The sequence below is a fragment of the Gadus macrocephalus genome, chromosome 7, assembly GCF_031168955.1.
Source record: "Gadus macrocephalus chromosome 7, ASM3116895v1".
NCBI lineage: Eukaryota > Metazoa > Chordata > Actinopteri > Gadiformes > Gadidae > Gadus > Gadus macrocephalus.
In genome coordinates this window covers 24,634,840-24,656,505 of record NC_082388.1, presented here as the reverse complement: position 1 = coordinate 24,656,505, position 21,666 = coordinate 24,634,840, and the positions used below count along the sequence as shown (strand labels likewise).

At 48.1% G+C, this 21,666-nt stretch overlaps 1 protein-coding gene across 2 annotated transcripts in view; it reads left to right on the top strand.

Annotated features, from left to right (window-relative positions):
• Positions 1 to 21,351, top strand: part of rxfp2a (relaxin family peptide receptor 2a) — a 51,400-nt gene extending 30,049 nt beyond the window's left edge. For both annotated transcript variants that reach the window (XM_060057545.1, XM_060057544.1), the window contains exons 10-20: positions 1,344 to 1,415; positions 4,189 to 4,260; positions 5,026 to 5,100; positions 6,711 to 6,782; positions 7,417 to 7,488; positions 9,311 to 9,540; positions 12,421 to 12,566; positions 12,971 to 13,066; positions 16,142 to 16,310; positions 18,110 to 18,328; positions 18,998 to 21,351. In XM_060057545.1, coding sequence (XP_059913528.1) covers positions 1,344 to 1,415; positions 4,189 to 4,260; positions 5,026 to 5,100; positions 6,711 to 6,782; positions 7,417 to 7,488; positions 9,311 to 9,540; positions 12,421 to 12,566; positions 12,971 to 13,066; positions 16,142 to 16,310; positions 18,110 to 18,328; positions 18,998 to 19,263 — 1,489 coding nt within the window. In that variant the 3' untranslated portion in view covers positions 19,264 to 21,351. The remainder of the gene's footprint in view (positions 1 to 1,343; positions 1,416 to 4,188; positions 4,261 to 5,025; positions 5,101 to 6,710; positions 6,783 to 7,416; positions 7,489 to 9,310; positions 9,541 to 12,420; positions 12,567 to 12,970; positions 13,067 to 16,141; positions 16,311 to 18,109; positions 18,329 to 18,997) is intronic.
• The last annotated feature ends 315 nt before the right edge of the window (positions 21,352 to 21,666 follow it).

Here is a 21,666-nt window from a genome sequence, read left to right as displayed (position 1 = left end):
GTGTGCGTGCATCAATACGATGTGTGTGTGTGTGTGTGTGTGTGTGTGTGTGTGTGTGTGTGTGTGTGTGTGTGTGTGTGTGTGTGTGTGTGTGTGTGTGTGTGTGTATGGGGGGGCATGTGTGGGCATGTGTGCTTATCTGTGTAAGCGGGAGCAAGGCTGTGTGCGTGCGTATACATTTGTGTGTGAGCGTGTGCAAGCATGTTTGTGCGTGCGTGTGTGTGTGTTTGTGTGAGCGCGGTTGGGAGTGTGTGTTTGTGCGTGTGCGTGCCACCACCACTGGCAGAGAGCGAGCTGGAGACGACAGAGGCTCAGAGCCTTCCTGGGGCCCCCGGCGGAGAGGCCCCTGTGGGCCCTTCAGAACCAGCAGACGGTGACGGTGTAGGTCAGCATGCCCCTCCCGCCTCCCTTTGTTCCCCCAGTCCCCCCGGGAGGCACCGGGCCGGGACCCGGGCTCTCATTAGAAGCCCGACACCCTCTCTGGCCTCCGCGTTCCTCTGTTAATGCGACCAGCCCAGCTTGAAACCCCATCAGGAGGTGTCATCTGTCTCCCTCTCTCAATATCTCCCTCCCTCTCTGTCTCTCCCTCCCTCCCTCTCTCTCTCTCTCTCCATCCCTCTCTGTCTCTCCCTCCCATCCCTCTCTCTCTCTCTCTCTCTCTCTCTCTCTCTCTCTCTCTCTCTCTCTGTCTCTGTCTCTCCCTCTCTTCCCTCTCTCTCTCTCTCTCCCTCCCTCTCTGTCTCTCCCTCTCTTTCTCTCTCTCTCTCTACCTCCCTCTCTGTCTCTCTCTCTCTTCCCTCTCTCTCTCTCCCGCTTGCTCCCATATACTGACAAATGTTTAATTCACACATACTTCTTCCTGTAGGTCTATTTTAATATCCTACATTAAGGCGCACTTTAGATCAGCAGCCATTTGACCTATCTACAGATGTAAACTCTTTTGAGAGCTACAGCGTTTTATTGCTCGTAAGTTATGGATTATTTATTTGAAACGGTAATTCATCTCACTAAACGGTCAACGGACTGCAGTGCCTGATGACCACCTTGTGTGTGTGTGTGTGTGTGTGTGTGTGTGTGTGTGTGTGTGTGTGTGTGTGTGTGTGTGTGTGTGTGTGTGTGTGTGTGTGTGTGTGTGTGTGTGTGTGTGTGTGTGTGTGTGCATGAGCATTTGTGTGTGTGTGTGTGTGTGTGTATGTGCATGAGCATTTGTCTGTGTGTGTGTGCGTGCGTCTATATAAAGTAAGTGAATGGTTGTATGTGTGTAGCAATGCCCACGTCTTTTCATTCAGGCCTTCTGTTTGTACACAATACAAGGCCTCTCTTCCCCATTCCTCCACCATTAGAGACCTGGTGGGGAACCAGATACAGGTGCTCAACTACTCCATCCTGAAGACCTGCAGCAAGCTGGAGGTTCTGTGAGTCAAACCACACCTCATATACTGAGTCAGAAGTACACACCTCACATCGAGAAACTGGTGCAATTAAATGTATTGCAAATTCATTTTTACTTATTACATGTAATGAGCATGTATACTTACTTATAACATATAAGGTACATGCCTTCTTACTTAATATTCTTATGTAATGAGCATGCATTCCTACCTATTGTAACATACCTTAATTATTACTTATTACATGTAATGTACAGTGTACATGTCTGTGTTAAATAAAGAGTGTGTTAAAGTCAGTCAGAGGGATACAGTCAAAACTATTAATAAACAGGTACAAGTGAAAGCAATCAGAAAGACCAGAAGTACGTTTCTGTAAGCGTGTCTCTCCTTCATGCACAGCGTCTCGCTCACAGTGGGCTTGGCCCCCTCTGAGACGTAGACATCAGTGTGTCGCATCAAGCTGTTGGCACTGAGCCTTCCCCAAAGAGACCGTGGCACCGGGGAGGTCTGCCTGTTCTGCTGCTCCTCCAGATGTCGTCACTCAGGGAGCGAGGGGCTCGGTTGCCTCCCTGATCAGATTGACGAGTCGTTCCCGTCGACGGGTCGGGTCCATGTGGGAAGCGATTGACCACGGACCCGTGGGAGCGCCGGACGGAAGAGGCCCTCTCCATCACTTCCCCTCCCAGCTTCTGGACCCAGAAGGACACGGGGCTGCGGCTGGAGTCTGTATAACATCAAAGCGGTCCGGATCAAGCAGCTGCACGGGGAGAGGAAGAGCAGGGAGTGAGAGAGGACCGGGGATGTCCACTGCAGAGTGCGCCGATGGATGCGTCTCCTGAGGTCCTCCTTCTCCTCCAAGTCCAGTTCTTCAGAAGAACGCTCTGCAGAAGAACGTTCGCCAGAAGACCACCCGCAGCCCCGTCGTACAGTCAGGTGACCAGAGGGGATGAGGAGTTCTTCTCCACAAACCTCTGCCAAACCTCTGCCAGACGCTCTGGCCTCGGGAGAGAATACGAGCATCATATGCTAGTCCGCTGAGCCCCTGAGGAACGGGTGTGAAGGCAGCACCATTGAGGAGGACTGATCGTCCAGCTTGGGCCTTTTGTGACTTGGGCCATGTTTCTCGACAACAAGGGATCCTTCCTCCGGAAGGCGACGACCGCCCTCTGTGGGCCAGACGAGGAGGTTGGACTCGTCGTGGGCTCCACATATTCCTGAAAATCCATGTCCAGATGTTGATATGGACTGTGCTGCCACAGTTAGCGGATGTTGGAGCTGGATACAGGGGGATCCCATCAAGGCTGCGACGATGCCGATGTTATCGCGAGCATGGCCATTCGCATCCATCCACCGTGACTGTGGTGATCTAACCATAACCCTGATCGCACAAACCCTTAACCGGACATGTAACCCTCGAAACACGTATTTTCGTGTTTCGTATCCGTAACGAGAGCAGAAGAGAGTAGTTACACAGAAAACATGGACAGAATAATGGAAACAAATAATACTTAAGGAGCAGGGCGAGGATGAGTCCGTAAAACAGTGCAGGAACTAAAACGGCTCTAAACTCTTGGATGCCAATTACCGGTGTTGTTATGGTTGTGTTAGCAACCTATTACCCACTGATACAGCAATTTGGGGACAAAACTGGGACATTTTAAGAGGTTTTCTATCACAAAGTTCTAAGTACCAAAGTTTGATCCAAGGGCGTACCCGTTCAAAGAACTTTGTCTGTGCCTTAGATTGGCACAGGAAAGGGAACAAGTATCCTCTAGGGTTTGAGACTCTAGTGTCCTCTCTCTTCTTACTTATTTTGTACCTGGAAGTCCCTGTGGTCACTGTTTTATTAAATAGTTTGTTAGATAGACCAGTCAGCAGCCTCTGTTGCCTGTGTTCTAGGTGCCACTCGCTGGAGGCTACTGCCTGACTCAGCCAGATTTGACATCTCCATGGGGTCCTTCTCCAGAAGACCAGCGGCCTCTTGTTGGTTGCGTTTCTGATCATAATCTCACATGATGTACCGTTCAGCAGCTCAGGAGGAATTGTTTCCCCCCGCTAACTTGGACACACTGCCAAACGCTGATGAGTGATTTCCACACGGAGCGCTAAGGTTCAGACGTGCAGAGGAGGCTGATTGGGTTGATGTCTTTGTTTCCATTGCTCCAAACGATCCTGTCATTAGTCCCTTAAAAGACTTACCATCATTAAGAGCGTTGACGACCACTGGCTCATGATGTGGGACTCCTTATATGGTCACTAGTTTGTTGGTTCATTAGGGTTTATTTGGTTAATTGCTTGTTTATAATTGGCTGTAAAGTCCTTCCGGCCTCCTTTGAGATGTATTTGGATAATTCGGATCTGTACTGCGGCAGATTATAAAACCTAGGCCAGCATAGGGATTAGTCTTTCTAGTTTAGAATCTGGGGGCTGATACACGCATGTTCCGGGGCAGTGTCTCTCTTCTAGTTTACTTTCTATTGTAGAATCTGGATGCTGATACACAAATGTTCCGGGGCATTGTGTCTCTTCTAGTTTACAGAGTCTTTCTACTGTATAATCTGGGTGCTGATACACACATGTTCCGAGGGAAAGTTTCTCTTCTTATTTACTAGGTATTTCTAGTGTACAATCTCTTCTAGTTTACTTTCTTCTGTAGAATCTGGGTGCTGAAAGACACATGATCGGCACCAGTTTTTCTCTTCTAGTTTACTGAGTCTATCTACTGTAGACTCTGGGGGCTGATACACCTATGTTCCGGGGCAGTGTCTCTGATGCAGGGCCTCTCTCTCTCTTCCAGGTCACTGATGGACAACAGGATTATCACCATCCCTGAGAACACCTTCCAGTCGCTATGGAAACTGGCTGAACTGTGAGTACCGTCCTCACCCACCTTTCTATCCCCGGGAACAACTTTGATACAATTAATTAAGGAACTCATTATCCGACCAAGTGGCCACCCTGGCAATGATTGGCAGCTTAGTTGGCTTTGTTAGCATAGTTGGCTCCAAATTACAATAACGTTTTTTGTGAATAATTGAATTAATGGAAGTGCCGCGGGACAGCGGTACACACAATCATGTTGGTTTTGGATTAAAAATTGAATTAAATCATTTTCAAACAAAACAACGATGAATAAACATTTACAGTTCTTTAACGCGTCGAGTAGTTTTTTAAACAGGAGGAAAACTGACAAATCAGAGCCTCTCTCTTGGACTTCTCCCTCGGGCTTCGCAGTGTTTAAGGAGGTTGTGAAGTCAGACCCAAGATGAGGACACTAAACCAGAAATATGCCCATTAAGCACCCGTCAGACCTGCTGTTGCCGGCTTTAAACCACTACCAAGTCAAGTTTTATTTCTTCCTATATTCCTCTTCCTCCAGCTGTCCAGTCACACAGCTAGCCTGTTTTTATTTCTGCAACCTGACCCACGGTTATGTCGTTCTAAGTCAAGTGCCCACAGGCGTAAATAGCAGAGAACTTGCACAAACCTTTCTTTCGTCCTCACTTGTTTTTCTTTCCTGTTCTCTTTCCTTCTCTCCTTTTTCCTTTTTTTTATGCTTGTTTTATTGTCTGATGGTTACCTCCCTTCTCCATCCCTCCCTTCTCCCTCCCTCCCACTCCCTCCCCCCTTCCAGGGACCTGTCGGGCAACAGAATCCAGGACTTGCCCAAGGACACCTTCAAGAGTCTGTCCAAGACTCTACTGAAACTGTGAGTAACTGAGGGCGGAGCGCTGGGGACGAGGGGGGGGACGAATGAGGCCGCATTATGTGGGGGTCACATGTGCTCTTGAGAGGGGTGAGGTATGAAGCACAACCCTTGGCGGTTCCCTCGGCCCCACAGCAGTTCCCTCGGCTCTTATCCTCAGCGCTGCTGAGGATAAGAGCCCAGCCCCGGTGAGGTTGCCATGGTTTGAGATTCAAACGAACGGGTCCTCGTCAGAGACCTCATGGCAGGCGAGCGACACAGCGGAGAGAAGGAGCGTGCCAGCTCCTTTGAAGCGAGGACTTAATGGATCCTTTGATCGGTGTCTTTGTGTGCGGAGGACGGTCCGTCTGTCTTAGGACCACTTGTTTAGTTTCTCTTGATTTTATTGAAATCAAGACATGTATATGAAAGGGTTAGGAAGGAGGTGCATATTTAATAGCACATGTTTGTTTTTTTCCGTTGTGGAGCCAATGGAAGTGATTAATGAAGGGACTGCTTCTCCAACCACAGAAATTGCTTTCAATATTTATACGATTCAGTTTTATTGTTTGTAGAAGTAAGTTATGTATAAAAGTAAGTGCCTATAACTAATGTTTAGAGGCTAAATTATTAGCCTCTAAATTATAGCTCAAATTCTAAAACCATAGTCACGACCCAAGCCAACTTTGTTGTATTAACTAGTACAAACGTTGCGGTATATAAGCGATGTTATATATTTAATGCGTTCCACATGGTTGCATTGTGCAATAAGGGTCTGAGAAGTTTATCCCTCACTTGGATGTAGAGCAGTCGACCACCGCCCGGACTGCGATCCACATGCCAGCACAAAGCCAAAGAAAGGCCACTTTTATGTCCCACAGAGAAGCCAGAGAGTAAGGAGCGGAGCAGAACGTTCGCAAACAACTTGGCAGTGACCGGCAAAAGCAGGATTTGGCCTCTAAAGTCTGGTCTTATTATTAGTGACAACATGACCTGAATGACTATGTTTAAGTAGCCATTGGACAGACTGTACCTTCAAAACGAAAACAAACAACTACTTTGGCTACACTGCCCCTCATTTTTATTTATTTTATTTTCTGTTTCATATCAAAGACACAAAGAAAACGAGACAGGACCCAACAAAAACAACAAAATAGAGGAAGAAAAAGCTGCCAGATAAATAAATAGTGCAACCTTATTTCAAGATGTCACAAGGTCGGGTTGTATCACTGCAGCTAAAGGGCGAACAGTACAGGGTTGCATCACTACACAATATAACAAACAATTAAATATAATCACAATTATTTATCTTTGAGGTGGTCATCAAACGGGCCCCATATGTTCAGAAATCTGTCGGGTGCTTTGGATTCGTAGAAGCGTATTCTGTCCATCTGTACGACTGAGGTAATTACTTTGAGCCTTTCGTTTATTAACCAGAACGGAAAAATGTGTGCCAAAAAAACACATTCAGCAAACTGTCAACATTTGCTGTGCCCCTTGAGTGACCCAGACGTGTTTGAGCTTTGTGTGTGGATTGAAGGGGTTGGCTGACAGGTGGCCGTAAGAAAGCGCTCTCCTCTGTGTTCTGCATTCAGCTCCTGCTTCAGGTTTCTTATCCTCGCACTTGTTCACAGAAATATTTCCCACAATCCTCGTCTCCACATTAATCCCGCCCTCTTCAGCCACCTGACCCATCTGCGATCTCTGTGAGTACACAGGCACACATTGGACACGCACGCGCACACACTTACGCACACATGCACGCACACAAACGCACACAGACATGCACGTGCACACGTATACGCGCACACTCAAATGCATACACCCGCGCACACATGCACACACATACATACACACGCCCGCACACACTCAAACCTTATAATTTTAGCTATTTGTTTACCTCTTACACTTTATTTGTTTCCGGCTATTGGACATTTGTTCTGATTGTTAACTCCAATAGACTTTACAATGTCGAACTATGTTCGAATTTTGCACTACTACAGCCCTCACCACTGCAGGAAATGCATTCTCTGCTTATCTGCTTCTGCTTCCTACCAAAAGATAAGTGTTATGTTGATTCATTTCCTCTGCCATTCTCTCATATCTACTGCCTACCCGTTGCATCTTATGGAAATATATTAGACTTTATGTTGATTCAGGCGGCAAAATGTAAGTTCCTAGTGGAAGATACATTTTTATTCTGAAAAACTCATTCACTCACTCACCCACTCACTCACTCACTCACTCACTCACTCACTCGCTCGCTCGCTCACTCACTCACTCATCACATCCAGATAGATGGTTCTTTCACCAAATTATATGTTGTGTTGTTCTTTTAAGGGCACTGGAAGGGATTGAGATTCCTGACGTCCAGACCAAGATGTTTCTTCCAATGGGAAACCTCTCCCATATGTATGTATCCCTACCACCTTGTTCCTACCTTCATCAGCCCTCTCTGAATGTAATTGTATGCTGGTATAACACTACTGCTTATTCATCTTGCAAAATAGGCCACCTTGGTTGCCAGTCAACATAGGCACATTTTCCACGAATCATATTCTTCTCCAAAACAATTAGTTGAAATAAGTGAAAGCAGGTAAACTCTTCGTGGAAGAATAAATATCGATTTGACGCTGAAATAACATTTCATTTAACAACACTTATTTAAACGCGACAGGCGGCAAATGAGTGCTCTGTATGTCCGGCCATGAAGGATCGTTCCAATGGGGTGAGAATAGCGTCCTTTCTTCATTTTTTCCCAACCTCTTCACATCGTAAGTGGGTATGGGAATCAGCGCAGATGGAAATAAAATCGAGACGTTGTGGCGTTGAGATTAGTCACGTTTCAGACATCCCGGTAGGCTGCAAATGCCTTCCAGACCAAACTGAAGAACGTCTCAGTACCAACAGCTGTCAGTGCCTCTGGCGGTCGGGGAAGAGAAAGCTCAGAGTTTGCCAATCAATTTAGCAGATTATGAAGTGAAAACTAAGTACTGGAAGTAAATCAGTTGGTAGCTTCTGTACATAGCTTGCTCCAGTTCAGTCAAGGAGGAAACGTGAAATAATATGTGTCTGCTGTCCAACGATAGTTTATGGTTGATTATCGTTCTCTCGTGGTAGGCCTATATTCCATCAAACTTTCATACAGGCTGGGTTAATTTAGTGCTTTGTCTAAATCTTTCATGCAATCGCCTCACAGCGTTATTTGCGGTTTTCGAAGGCGGTTAATTGCTGACGTTGTGATGTGTCGTGATGTAAATCAGCGATGTTTGTTGCCCAACTCATCCCTCTCTAGCGCGATACTCGCCTTCTGAAACTGCGTTGGCGAGACTTATCCATCCATTCATCTTCATGTGTAAGATGATCACTGCGTTTTAGACAGAGGGGTAATTTAAGATTACTTTAATTTAGCCTCTCAGTCTCTAAGTCTGTGAGAGTGCTCAGTGGCCTGTCAACACAGAATCGAAAATGTTGGGTTTGTTCATTGATGGATAAATAATACCGAGACAGGGCAATTCATATGCGCTTACTTGTGTCAGACAAACAAAGACACATCAACCGCCCAGTTTCGAAATGCGCCTACACAGCGAGGAGAGTTGAACAAAATAAAAGCAGATTTACATCTTGACCTGAACGGTATCAACACGTATGTCAGGATCTTAAAGTGAGTGTTTATATTTTTATCAACATTCCTCTACTGTTTTACTTTACCAATGCTTCATCCCTCCCTCCCTCCTTCCCTCCCTCCCTCTTCCCTCCCTCCCTCTTCCTTCCCTCCCTCCCCCTTCCCTCCGTCCTCCCTCCCTCCCTCCCTCTTCCCTCCCTCCCTCCCCCTTCCCTCCCTCCCTCCCTCTTCCTTCCCGCCCTCCCTCCTTCCTCCCTCCCTCTTCCCTTCCTCTCTCTTCCTTCCCTCCCTCCCTACCTTGCTCTCTCATCCCTCCCTCTTCCTTCCCTCCCTCCCTACCTTGCTCTCTCATCCCTCCCTCTCCTCTCCCTCCCTCCTCCCTCCCTCCCTCCTTCTTCCTTCCTTCCCTCCCTCCCTCCCCCTTCCCTCCCTCCCTCTCCCTCCTTCCCTCTTCCTTCCCTCCCTCCCTCCCTCCGTCCTCCCTCCCTCCCTCCCTCTTCCCTCCCTCCCTCCCTCCCTCTTCCTTCCCTCCCTCCTTCCCTCTTCATTCCCTCTCTCTCTCCCTCTTCCTTCCCTCCCTCCTCCCTCCCTCCCTCCCTCCCTCCCTAGCTACTTCAAGAGCTTCCAGTACTGCTCGTATGCGCCTCACGTCCGCTCCTGCAAGCCCAACACGGACGGCATCTCCTCCTTCGAGGACCTGCTGGCCAACCTGGTGCTGCGGGTCTCCGTGTGGGTCATGGCCTTCATCACCTGCTTCGGCAACCTCTTCGTCATCGGCATGCGGTCGCTGATCCGGGCCGAGAACAACCTCCACGCCGCCTGCATCAAAGTGCTCTGCTGTGGGTTTGTACCGGACGCCACGGAGCCTCCACGAAGCGTCTGTGAAGGGGTGATTGTGTGAGAGTGAGCGTGTTGAAACGGCTGAGTTTCCCCCTTCCCCCTTTTTTCGCCCCCACAGCTTGCGTCTGCTTCCATGCAAGATGTAGTCAACCTCAACGTCACACCAAACCAAGTGGCATTTTCTTTTTTCTTTTTGTGTGCCCGTTGGGGCTCACCGGCGGCTCACCGGCTAGAGCGTGTACCATTAAGGCTCGGTCCTGATCGCAGCGACCCGGGTTCGATTCTGTGGTCCTTTGCTGCATGTCCTCCCCTCTCCCTCCCATACCCTATCCCATTCTATCTCACTCTATCATAAAGCATAAAAATGCGGAAAAAAAAATAAAAAGGCTGAGGTTCCCCTACCCCCTTTTCACCTCCACACTTTTAGCTTGCGTCTGCTTCCACACAACCTTGTTGTCAACGTCACGGCACTACAGGTGCTTGCACACCGCCGCGCGGCAACCGCCCTGATAACCGCCCCGATAACCGCCTCGCTGCCGGAGGGTTCCGCGCGGCGGTGTGAAGGGCCAGGCGTTTTCAAAAGCGGCTGCTGCTGCTGTTGCTGCCGCCGTCGAAAGTTTCAACACCGGGAAAGCTGAGCGGTAAGGGCCAGATCTGTGCGCGTTCACGTGGGCGGTACAGCCGCTGTTGTAACCGCCTCCCCTCTGCCGCCCTTCCCTCATTGAAATGAACGGAGGCGGCGGTGTGAAAGCAGCTTAAGTGGTTCACAGCAGTTCCCTCGTGCTTCGTGAAGCACTTTCTTCTTTACATTTTCATCTGCGGTCTCCAACGACCCCAGATGACCCCACAGTTCGGAGACTCTGGTATAAGTTTCGACCCTCCTGCAACTTGAGATAGACGAGGCAGACCATGAGTTCAAACCAAGTGCTGTTTCTGTACAAGCAAAAAGCAGTGAAGAACATAGAGTACTAGACAATGTCAAAACATACACGTAACCCCGGCCTGATGCCAGGTGGCAGCCAGGTGAGAGGTGGACCCGACGGCGCGAGACGCTGGCAGCGTTTTGATCAGTCCTCACAGGCCAACCTCCCTTCTGTCACACTGCTCCAGAGAGTTACAGAGAGAATCGCAGAGCAGGGGATGAGTTCCAACACTGCTCTAGAGTCTGCTGAGACCCCAACACTACAGTCTGTTTACTACTGAGACCCCAACACTAGTCTGTTTACTACTGAGACCCCAACACTGCAGTCTGTTTTCTACTGAGACCCCAACACTACAGTCTGTTTACTACTGAGACCCCAACACTACAGTCTGTTTACTACTGAGACCCCAACACTACAGTCTGTTTACTACTGAGACCAACACTACAGTCTGTTTACTACTGAGACCCCAACACTACAGTCTGTTTACTGCTGAGACCCCAACACTACAGTCTGTTTACTACTGAGACCCCAACACTAGTCTGTTTACTACTGAGACCCCAACACTGCAGTCTGTTTTCTACTGAGACCCCAACACTACAGTCTGTTTACTACTGAGACCCCAACACTACAGTCTGTTTACTACTGAGACCCCAACACTACAGTCTGTTTACTACTGAGACCAACACTACAGTCTGTTTACTGCTGAGACCAACACTACAGTCTGTTTACTACTGAGACCCCAACACTACAGTCTGTTTACTACTGAGACCCCAACACTACAGTCTGTTTACTACTGAGACCCCAACACTACAGTCTGTTTACTGCTGAGACCCCAACACTACAGTCTGTTTACTACTGAGACCCCAACACTACAGTCTGTTTACTACTGAGACCCCAACACTACAGTCTGTTTTCTACTGAGACCCCAACACTACAGTCTGTTTACTGCTGAGACCCCAACACTACAGTCTGTTTACTACTGAGACCCCAACACTACAGTCTGTTTACTACTGAGACCAACACTACAGTCTGTTTACTGCTGAGACCCCAACACTAGTCTGTTTACTACTGAGACCCCAACACTAGTCTGTTTACTACTGAGACCCCAACACTACAGTCTGTTTACTGCTGAGACCCCAACACTACAGTCTGTTTACTGCTGAGACCCCAACACTACAGTCTGTTTACTGCTGAGACCCCAACACTACAGTCTGTTTACTGCTGAGACCCCAACACTACAGTCTGTTTACTACTGAGACCCCAACACTACAGTCTGTTTACTACTGAGACCCCAACACTACAGTCTGTTTACTACTGAGACCCCAACACTACAGTCTGTTTACTGCTGAGACCCCAACACTACAGTCTGTTTACTGCTGAGACCCCAACACTACAGTCTGTTTACTACTGAGACCCCAACACTGCAGTCTGTTTGCTACTGCTGGGATCTTTCATTCCGTTTTGTAGGTATGTGTGGTTGTGTGGATGTGTGTTAGTGTAGTGTGCGTGTGTGTTGCTCAGTGAAGTTTAAAAAGTGTTAAAGGATCAGAATTTCACCCCTGGGTGCTTCTCCCCTTCCCTATCTCTCGCCACACACACACACACACACACACACACACACACATACACACACACACACACACACACACACACACACACACACACACACACACACACACACACACACACACACACACCTAGTGTGTGCTTAGAGCGTGATGACAAGCACACACACGCCCACGCGCACACACACACACACACACACACACACCTAGTGTGTGCTTAGAGCGTGATGACAAGCACACACACGCCCACGCCTGCACACACAACCATACACATACACACAGACACATTCACACACACACACAGCACTTTGTGCGTTCCTGAAGGCCGTTAGCCTAGGGCCCCCCCTGCACGGCGGCATCAGGTGACAGCGTGTGGCGTGCTGTCCTCCAGGTGCCGACTGCCTGATGGGCGTGTACCTGTTCTTCGTGGGCGTGTTCGACGTGAAGTTCCGCGGAGAGTACAACCGCAACGCGCAGGTGTGGATGGAGAGTGTGGAGTGCAGGACCATGGGCTTCCTGGCCATGCTCTCCTCGGAGGTGACCCGTCCGTCCGTCCGTCCGTCACGTGCATGGGGGCGCGTGTACATGCACGCGCACCCATGCATGTTCACCCGCACCCACATGCAAGCATTCGTAGGCGCATTTTCACTCACTCGATCGCACACTCACTCACATGCACTCGTTCACACGCACGTGTTCACACACACACACACACACCTACACGAACGCATCGCGCACTCTCACTACCTCACACACACGCGTGCACACACATACACACACATGCACAACCATATATATATATATATCAGATTAATTTAATAAAAAGATGCTTCACATATCTTCATAGGAATGAATTAATCATATTGTGCCCCAGACAAAAGTTGAATCCGATTTTTTTCATAAAAAGTAAAACAAAGGGTTGTTTTTCGCCGCTCCTTCAGGTGTCCGTTCTCCTCTTGACGTACCTGACCCTGGAGAAGTTCCTGGTGATCGTCTTCCCGTTCAGCAACCTCCGACCCTCCAAGCTGCAGACTGTGGTGAGCATGGCGGTTAACTCTGTAGAGAGCTTAACCTTTATTTTTCCAGATAAACCAACAAAGAACAGTTTCTTATTTTGAATGTGGATCTGGTCCAAGAGGCCCCAACAGGAGTAAAGTTACAATTAACAAATACACAAATGAAGGAATGTGTGTGTGCGTGCGTGCACGCGCACACGGCACTGAGAGCCACTCGGCCAGGGCTGGATTATTCGGCACTCAGTAGCGACCGCGGAACAAATCAGACCAACCCAGCTGTAGATGAGTGGTCCTTTAAAGAGCCACTCATCTACAGATGGGTTGTTCTGCGGTCCGTACAGAGCCTAGAGAGGATATTAAATGGGGCGATGCAGCTCTGCGGCCCGCGGGGTAGCAGTTCATCTTGCGGCTGTCCTCGAGCCCAGACACTTAGAGAGCGCTTGTCCTTCCAGACGCCTGGGCTGGGGCATCGCTCTCGTTGAGTCATCTGGTCAGATCACTGAATTAGAGGGACTAGCGGAGATCGAGATGGGTTCCCCTCATGTTTCAGGGGTACTCAGGGACACTGCGCTGCTTTTCCGTCGTTTAAAGAGATGATGGAGCTTTTGGCGAACATGATATGGACACCGTAGGATTTAGGGGTTTTCTACTAAAGTTTAAGGGACACAATGAATGAATGAATGAATGAAGGAATTAATGAATTAATTAATGAATTAATTTTCTATTTGTCGTAACCAAAAGGTAGGGGCAGAAGAATCAGTTTATATCAAGCCACCCCTGCTCACATTTTTAAAAGTAACAAACAAATGTCATGCATACGGTGTGTTTGCATATACATGCATACACTTAAATATTTACATGCATGCATAAACTCTGTCTGATTCAACTGTTGCATTGGCATTAGGGACAGTTATGTCTTCAGTAGGGACAGATGAGGACACTTCCAGTGGTGTTTACAGAGCCAGTGTTTACGATTAAGGCTGTTTTTATGATGTACAGTCGAGGCTTTAAAGTGACACTGTTATAGACATGGGCCAGTCCACTTCCAGGGCAAACACTGGATTCGGATTGTCGGTGTGGTTTTGAACATCTTTTCTGACGTACTGGTCTTATCTTTTTCAAACTTGCACATTTTTGTTCTGACCATGTGGGACAAGTCATTAAACCCCTGGTGACGTTCTGGACGTGTTCTTCTCGGTGTAAACGAGAACGACACGAGTTACACAGTTCAGTAAATATCTTAATTGCATGGACCTTCTGAGTAGCTGAATAAATAGGCTACATAATTATTAGTGTCATATTTTGTATTCATATTTCAGCCACATGTCACAATTTATCAACCGATGGGGAACCTCAATGATCCAGAACACATGGGTAATTAATTAATGTGTAATCAATTAAAATCCATTCAATGCCTTTTAGTTTTAGCGCTCCTCATTGGGGAGAAATATTCAGGCCCAAGCTGCTTATCAGATCTGAAGCGTTCCCTTTGGGTTAGTTCCATTACCCAGACAATTCAATCTGCTTACTCAGTGCTTGGGTGTAGCCTATCTGGACCAGCTCAGCAGAGGAAAAGTATGCATAAAATAACCGCAGTAGTAATCATTATTTTATATCATTGGCATAAGGGTTAGTGAGGGTTGATGCGTACATTTATAAATGAATGCTTTAGTTAACATGAACACCCATACCTTTGTAGCTACCCCACCAAATGGCCTGACAACTTTTGATAACTAGACCCTTAGTCAACTGTTTATTACATTTGAGAGTTTGAGAATGAAAACCTATATGAATTTTATGAGCTCTTCACACAAGCATTCACTTAGATGCCCACTCAAAGTCGAGGTTGCGGGATAAAGAGCCAACGCCACGGAGATCCAGCTATTTCCAGATCCAAGTATTTCTCTTCCCGTAATTCCCATTGGCAATCAGCCGGGTGTGCCGCACACTTTTACCCAGAGAGTGTCTGGGAAGAGTTCCAAGCAAGCAATCGCAATTTGGGGAGATAGACAGTATACCCCCGGACCGGTCGAATCCGTCTACGTCCAGCGGACGCCTTGACCGGTGTGTTTTTAAGACGCCACCCGCGTTGCCGTTCACGCTGGAGCGAACACGTTGTCTGCGCTCAGTCACTCGACGAGGTGATGCAGATGACGTTGTGACGTCGCGATAAAAAAAAAAACAACGGGATCGACACTGATTTTGGCCCCTTAACACAGCGGGACATTGTGTTAAACATGTGGTGTTTCCATTTTGGCAAATTTGCTTTGTGACTTTTCCCTCAAGCGGCTAATTAAAAAAGTATAATGTTGTGTGATTCACTGCGATGGCTTTCTAACAACGTCCCTGTGTCCCCCTCTACCCCCCTATGTCCCCCTCTACCCACCTGGGCCCCCATTTTACCCCCTGTGTCCCCCTCTACCCCCTGTTACCCCCTGTGTCCCCCTGTTACCCCCTATGCCCCCCTTTGTCCCCCTGTCTCCCCCCGTTACCACCCGTGTCCCTCTGTTACCCCTGTGTCCCCCTCTGCCCCTCTATGTCCCCCTGTGTCCCCCTCTACCTCCCTGTGCCCCCATGTTACCCCCTGTGTCCCCCTCTGCCCCCCTATGTCCCCCTGTGTCCCCCTCTGCCCCTTTGTGCCCCCATGTTATCCCCTGTAACCCTCTGTGTCCCCCTTTGTCCCCCTGTTACCCCCTGTGACCCCGTGTTACCCCCTGTGTCCCCCTCTACCCCTCTGTTACCCCCTGTGTCCTCCGTGTCCCCATGTTACCCCTTATTACCCCCTGTGTCCCCCTGTGTCCCCCTTTGTCCCCCTATGCCCCCCTGTGTCCCCCTGTTACCCCCTGTGTCCCCCTTTGTCCCTCTGTGTCCCCCTTTGTCCCCCTATGCCCCCCTGTGTCCCCCTGTTACCCCCTGTGTCCCCCTTTGTCCCTCTGTGTCCCCCTTTGTCCCCCTATGCCCCCCTGTGTCCCCCTGTTACCCCCTGTGTCCCCCTTTGTCCCTCTGTGTCCCCCTTTGTCCCCCTATGCCCCCCTTTGTCCCCCTGTTACCCCCTGTGTCCCCCTGGTACCCCCCGTGTCCCCCTCCCCCCTGCAGACGATGCTGTCCTCCATCTGGCTGGTGGGCTTCCTCATCGCCGTGGCGCCCCTCATGAACGAGGACGTCTTCGGGAACTACTACGGCCGCAACGGCGTCTGCTTCCCGCTGCACTCGGACCGGCAGGAGAAGCCCATGGCCAAGAGCTACTCCACGGTCATCTTCCTAGGTACCCGCTGAGCCCGTTCTGGGGTTTTAAAAGGGTCGGCTTGAAGGGGACCTATTATGCTTTTTCGACTTTTATGACCTATAAACGTTGATATAATGATTGATAGTCATGTTTAACCATACTAAAGTGTCAAATAAGGACATACATGCATTTCGACGTATTCCCTGCTGACAGTCTGGGGTGGCTGTGCAGAGCGCTAAACACTCGGGACAACGTTTGCGATTCACTTGTTCACATTTCCGGGAAAACATCTACGTAGAGGCACTCCTGCCGCGCCCCCATATGCCTGGTCAAATCTGCCCGTGCGCGCGCTTCAAGGAAGCTAACCAATCACAACAGAGTTGGGTTGGCAGCAGGGGGGCGAGGGGGCGGAGAAGGACGAAACCGAGCGTTGACAGAGAATGCTGAAAGCGCCCAGACGAGAGGAAGAGTTTCCCGAAAATCTACATCGTTTTTTGTGTATGGTTAAACATGACTATCAATCATTATAACAACGTTTATAGGTCATAAAAGTCAAAAAAGCATAATAGGTCCCCTTTAAAGGGTGTCCTACGGTGTACGTTCGATGTTTCCCTGCAGATGCTTTGTGTAGCAGAGTCATTTGCCACACTCACCCTCGGTGACTTTAACTGGGAGGTATATGGCTCAGGAGGTAGAGCGGGTTCGCTGGTAGCCGTAAGGATGCTAGTTTGGGTATTCGAGGGTCGAGGTGTCCCCCCAAGACACCTCCCCCTAACTCCTCCTGGCGAGCCGGCTGTTGCCTTGTGTGCCTAAAGTGTGCACGAATGGGTGAATGTCAGGCAATTTTGTAACGTGCTTTGAGTGGCCACTGGTTAGGAAAGCACTATGTAAATCTAGTCCATTTAGCATCCTCGAGATTTGACTGAAGTAGTTGAAGCCTCAGCAAACAGGAGGACGTCTTCCATTATAAAATGCAATCCCAGCAAAAGATTCCCAGCAAATATGATATCTTTAGTTGTACGTCGTATCTGACTCCAGAACAGCTTCCTCAGCGGGCTTCTGTTTATCTCCCAAACTTCACTGGGTGTTCTCCTCGCCGCGCTTCGTAGCCGTCACATCACAGGCAGCGCGGGCTAGCCAGCGGCAGCCACACACAGCCCGTCGTAACAGCCGCCAGCCAGACCCCCTCAGCCCTGTCTGTCTGGGACCCCCCCCCGGGACCCCCCGAGACCCCCTTAAACCTGTCTACCCAAGGCCCCGTGTTCCTGCTGTACACCCGGTCTCAGACGTACGATAAACAGATCGTCACGTTGAACGCAATTAATCCTCTTAGTTAGGGGGTACCCCAGAGGAACTTTGTTAATGAGTTGATGAAGTGGAGCTGTCCTTGTTTGTGTGTGTGTGTAGTGTGTGTGTGTGTGTGTGTGTGTGTGTGTGTGTGTGTGTGTGTGTGTGTGTGTGTGTGTGTGTGTGTGTGTGTGTGTGTGTGTGTGTGTGTGTGTGTGTGTGTGTGTGTATTATGCTTGCCGATCTATTATACATATATTAATATTATATGTCATCTTTGACATACTTAGAAATCTGCAACTAACTTGCTGACTCCTCCAGAAGATTGCGTCTCAAAGCTTTCGCTTTGCCGCCAGTCTGTCCTGTGCCTGAGCAACTGTTAACCCCTTGATAAGCTCTTGAGTTTGCTTTTACTTGAACGAATTAGCGTTTTTTTTTACCTTAAAGCCACACTTTATTGTATGACCATGTAGTAGGCCTATGTGTGTATGTGTCTGAGTTGTTCATTTATTTGTGTGTTGTTTTAAGTGTGTATATGTCCGTCTCTGCAGGCCTTAATCTGGTGGCCTTCCTGGTGATCGCCATATCCTACTCGAGTATGTTTTACTCAATCTACAAGACCGGCATCAACGCCACCGACGTACGCCACAGGCTGCACAAAGACGTGGCCGTGGCTAACCGCTTCTTCTTCATCGTGTTCTCTGACGCCCTCTGCTGGATACCGATATTCCTGGTCAAAATTCTTTCACTGTTGAAGGTGGAGATACCGGGTAAGAATGACAATGAGATTGTTACGCAATCATTTATGCAGCATCTTTTTAAAAAACATACGTTTAATTTATATAATTTATAGAAAATTATAGTAATTCATTTTGGTATTACCAAAATTCCCTGGGGTGGCATTTGGTAATCAATCATTTCGATTTTTGGCATTTTACTAAATTCCTTTTGACTGGCAGTGAAACACCCAGGCCACCACGCTCAGCCCCCCATTTAAATCACGTCCAATTATATTAGATTAGACATTAGATTAATTTAAATGTAACTGATCTGACATGAACGGAAATCTGCTGAAGCGACCTGATCGATGTTTTAGAACATCAGGGGGCGCTGTTGTGTCATACGCCAAGTGGTCACTAAAACAGTTAGGCCTACTATAAACAAATTCATTGTAAGCAAATCATCATTCTTATGCTAATCAATACAGTTCCTCAACACAGTAAAATGGTTGCCAAGCAACCCAAGCTGTCATACTCTGAGATTGGCGGCGCATTGATTCTAAAAACAAATTGTCGTGTGGTCACAGGTGTGTGTTTATACATATTTAATACATGTTTATATTGATATATAAAGCGTGCAACAGCTTCGAGCCAATCAGAACCCAGGCCTGTAGCAATTTGTTTTCTAAATGTCCCTTGACCCTTCGGCGCCCCGTGCAGGCACCATCTCCAGCTGGGTGGTGATCTTCATCCTGCCCATCAACAGCGCGCTGAACCCCATCCTGTACACGCTGACCACCAGCTTCTTCCGCGAGCAGGTGGAGCTGCTGCTGTGCCGCTGGCAGCGCCGCACCACCCTGAAGAAGGACCGCAAGAGCCTCACCTCCTCCACCATCTGCATGGAGAACTCCCGGCCCCTCTGCTACCAGGCCCCCGTCTACCTCCCCCGGGCCTCGCTGGCCAGCGCGGACCCCCGCTACGGCTGACCATGGGGTCCCCCCCCCCCCCCCCCCCCCTCCCCCTTCACTCCCCCTGACCCCTGGAACTGCGGGTTCGGTGCCCGGGGCACAGGCAACCCGGTCGCGTACGGGTGGGGTTCGGGGTTTGGGGGGTGGGGTTGGCGGCTGGGACAGGCGGATCGGTCGTGTACGGGTGGGGTCGGGGTTCGGGGGGGGGGGGGGGGGGGGGGGGGGGTGCGGGGGTTGTGGGGGTCGGAGCGGATTGCCGTTGCCTGAAGAACAACACACACGTCGCAGACGCACGCACACGGCAGAACGTAGACGTCGGCGTCGTTTGTCTCGTCGCGGCGGGAAGCGCGACTCCGTTCTGAAGTGAATGAAAAAAAAAATAATATTCTGTTAAGACTGTGAAACTACTGAGCAACTGTAAGCTATGGGTACGATGACGCAGAATGTAACCAAGCCAAACAAACAGAGTGTTATTCGGCGATATTCGTGTCGTCACCACGTAATGGAAGCTGAGTAGGGCTCTCACTGCACTTTGTTACGAACCAAATTATGAAAAAAAATACTTTGTTACTAGAGTGCTCAACACAACATCCAGAACATCTTAAGAAAGCTATTTTGTAATTTTAACTCAATTCCAACAAAGAAATGGATCATATTTAATATGATTATGTCATATTAATTAAAATACAGATTCATAAATGTTATGACTGAATGACCAAACTGAACCAATAATATGATTTTTTTATTTTTTTTTAAAAGAGGTTTGTTAAGATGAGGGGGCAGAGATGACAATCAGAGACTACTAAATAAAGAACAGCTTTGTGTTTCGGTAGCATTTGTTTTTCCCCACCTCATCGTGGTGAATTCTGTAGTCGGTCTGTAAAATAACTTCTCCTGGTTTTATAAAGGTCCTTCTAGTGTACATTATGCACAGCCCTTTTTGTCTGCACGTGTGTCAACTGTGACATTTTTGACCTGCGCTGCAGCAGAGCTCACAACGACAATCACTCGATTTATGGGGAGAATTTTTGACAGTTGAGCCAGGATCCATCGACTTCGGTGCGATGCCACATACACAATGTTTGCGCATCGAAACAAAGAAATAAAAGTCGATTCAATTCATTTCCCGCTGTTTGTATGAGGGCCAATGGACTGTTCAAACGTTGGTACTTTATGTTGTGTTTATACTTTTTATACCGGCTGAGCAACGATACGATGAATTCACAAATGCCTCTTTGAAGTTTTTGTATGATTTATTTGCCTTGGGGTTCGAAGCTTCCTGTCCGAAGACATCATCAGTGAATAAGAACAATTCAGCAGGGAACTCAGAGATTTTAGATAGAGAATGGAGGTAATGACTCTGCCAGCAACAGAGAAAATACCAAGGCACATCATTGAAAATTATGCTGTGCATATGTACATTTAAACTTGAGGTCTGGCTATTGTTGTTGTGTTTATTTGTGTTTGTACCGTTCTGATATGTAAATGGGTCCACCGTGTTGTTTGCGATGCGTTGAAGTATACTGTCCTGAAAGGTGTGCCTATGTTGGGTTAGACGATGACTGAAGTGGCAAAATTATCAAATTTGTTTTTTGTTTGAAGAATTACAGAAGAGGATTTGGGCCACATGTGATTATTTCCTGAGATTAAAGTCAGAATTCTGACTTTAAACTCTGAACTCAAAAAGATATGGCCACTAATCCTCATCCGTAGCGAATGGAGGGAGCAGATGGAAAAACACCCAGACGACGATCTGTATAGTTTTTATCAACCAAGACAGGAATCACAGGGTTTGAACTCTGCTCATACGCCTCGGAACGTCTGGCGCGGTGGCATCACAGCTCCATCTTCTGCGTCTGTGCTTTATGTTCTGGTACGTCCAGTTATGTGCATGGTGGACCCACTGCCTTTTCAATGTGGAGCAACTGGTTTTAATGATGTTTAATAAATAGGACAAAACAAAGTGATGCTTGACTTTCTTGCTCTGCATTTGTTTACGGTACAGTTGATTAAGTCTGCACTCATGAGTCACATAATAAGCCTTCAATAAATATCATTTTCAAGATCTATGCGTTGTAGAGCTGGATACAGGTTGAGTCTTTCATTTTAAGGAATATGTTGGCAACTATGCAAGAAATGCCAATGCTCATTTCATTGTGTGGCTGAAAATAATTAAAGCTGTATAACAGAGGAACAACACTTGTGCAATGACACACACACACACACACACACACACACACACACACACACACACACACACACACACACACACACACACACACACACAAACAAGCAAACTTTGTAATAGATAAATTGAGATAGTCTCAGCTTAGGGATGAATTTAACATACAACCTATTGACTTTTCCGCCGCTTAAGACGCATTTTAGAATGCATTCATTAGGAATATGAATAGCATTTTC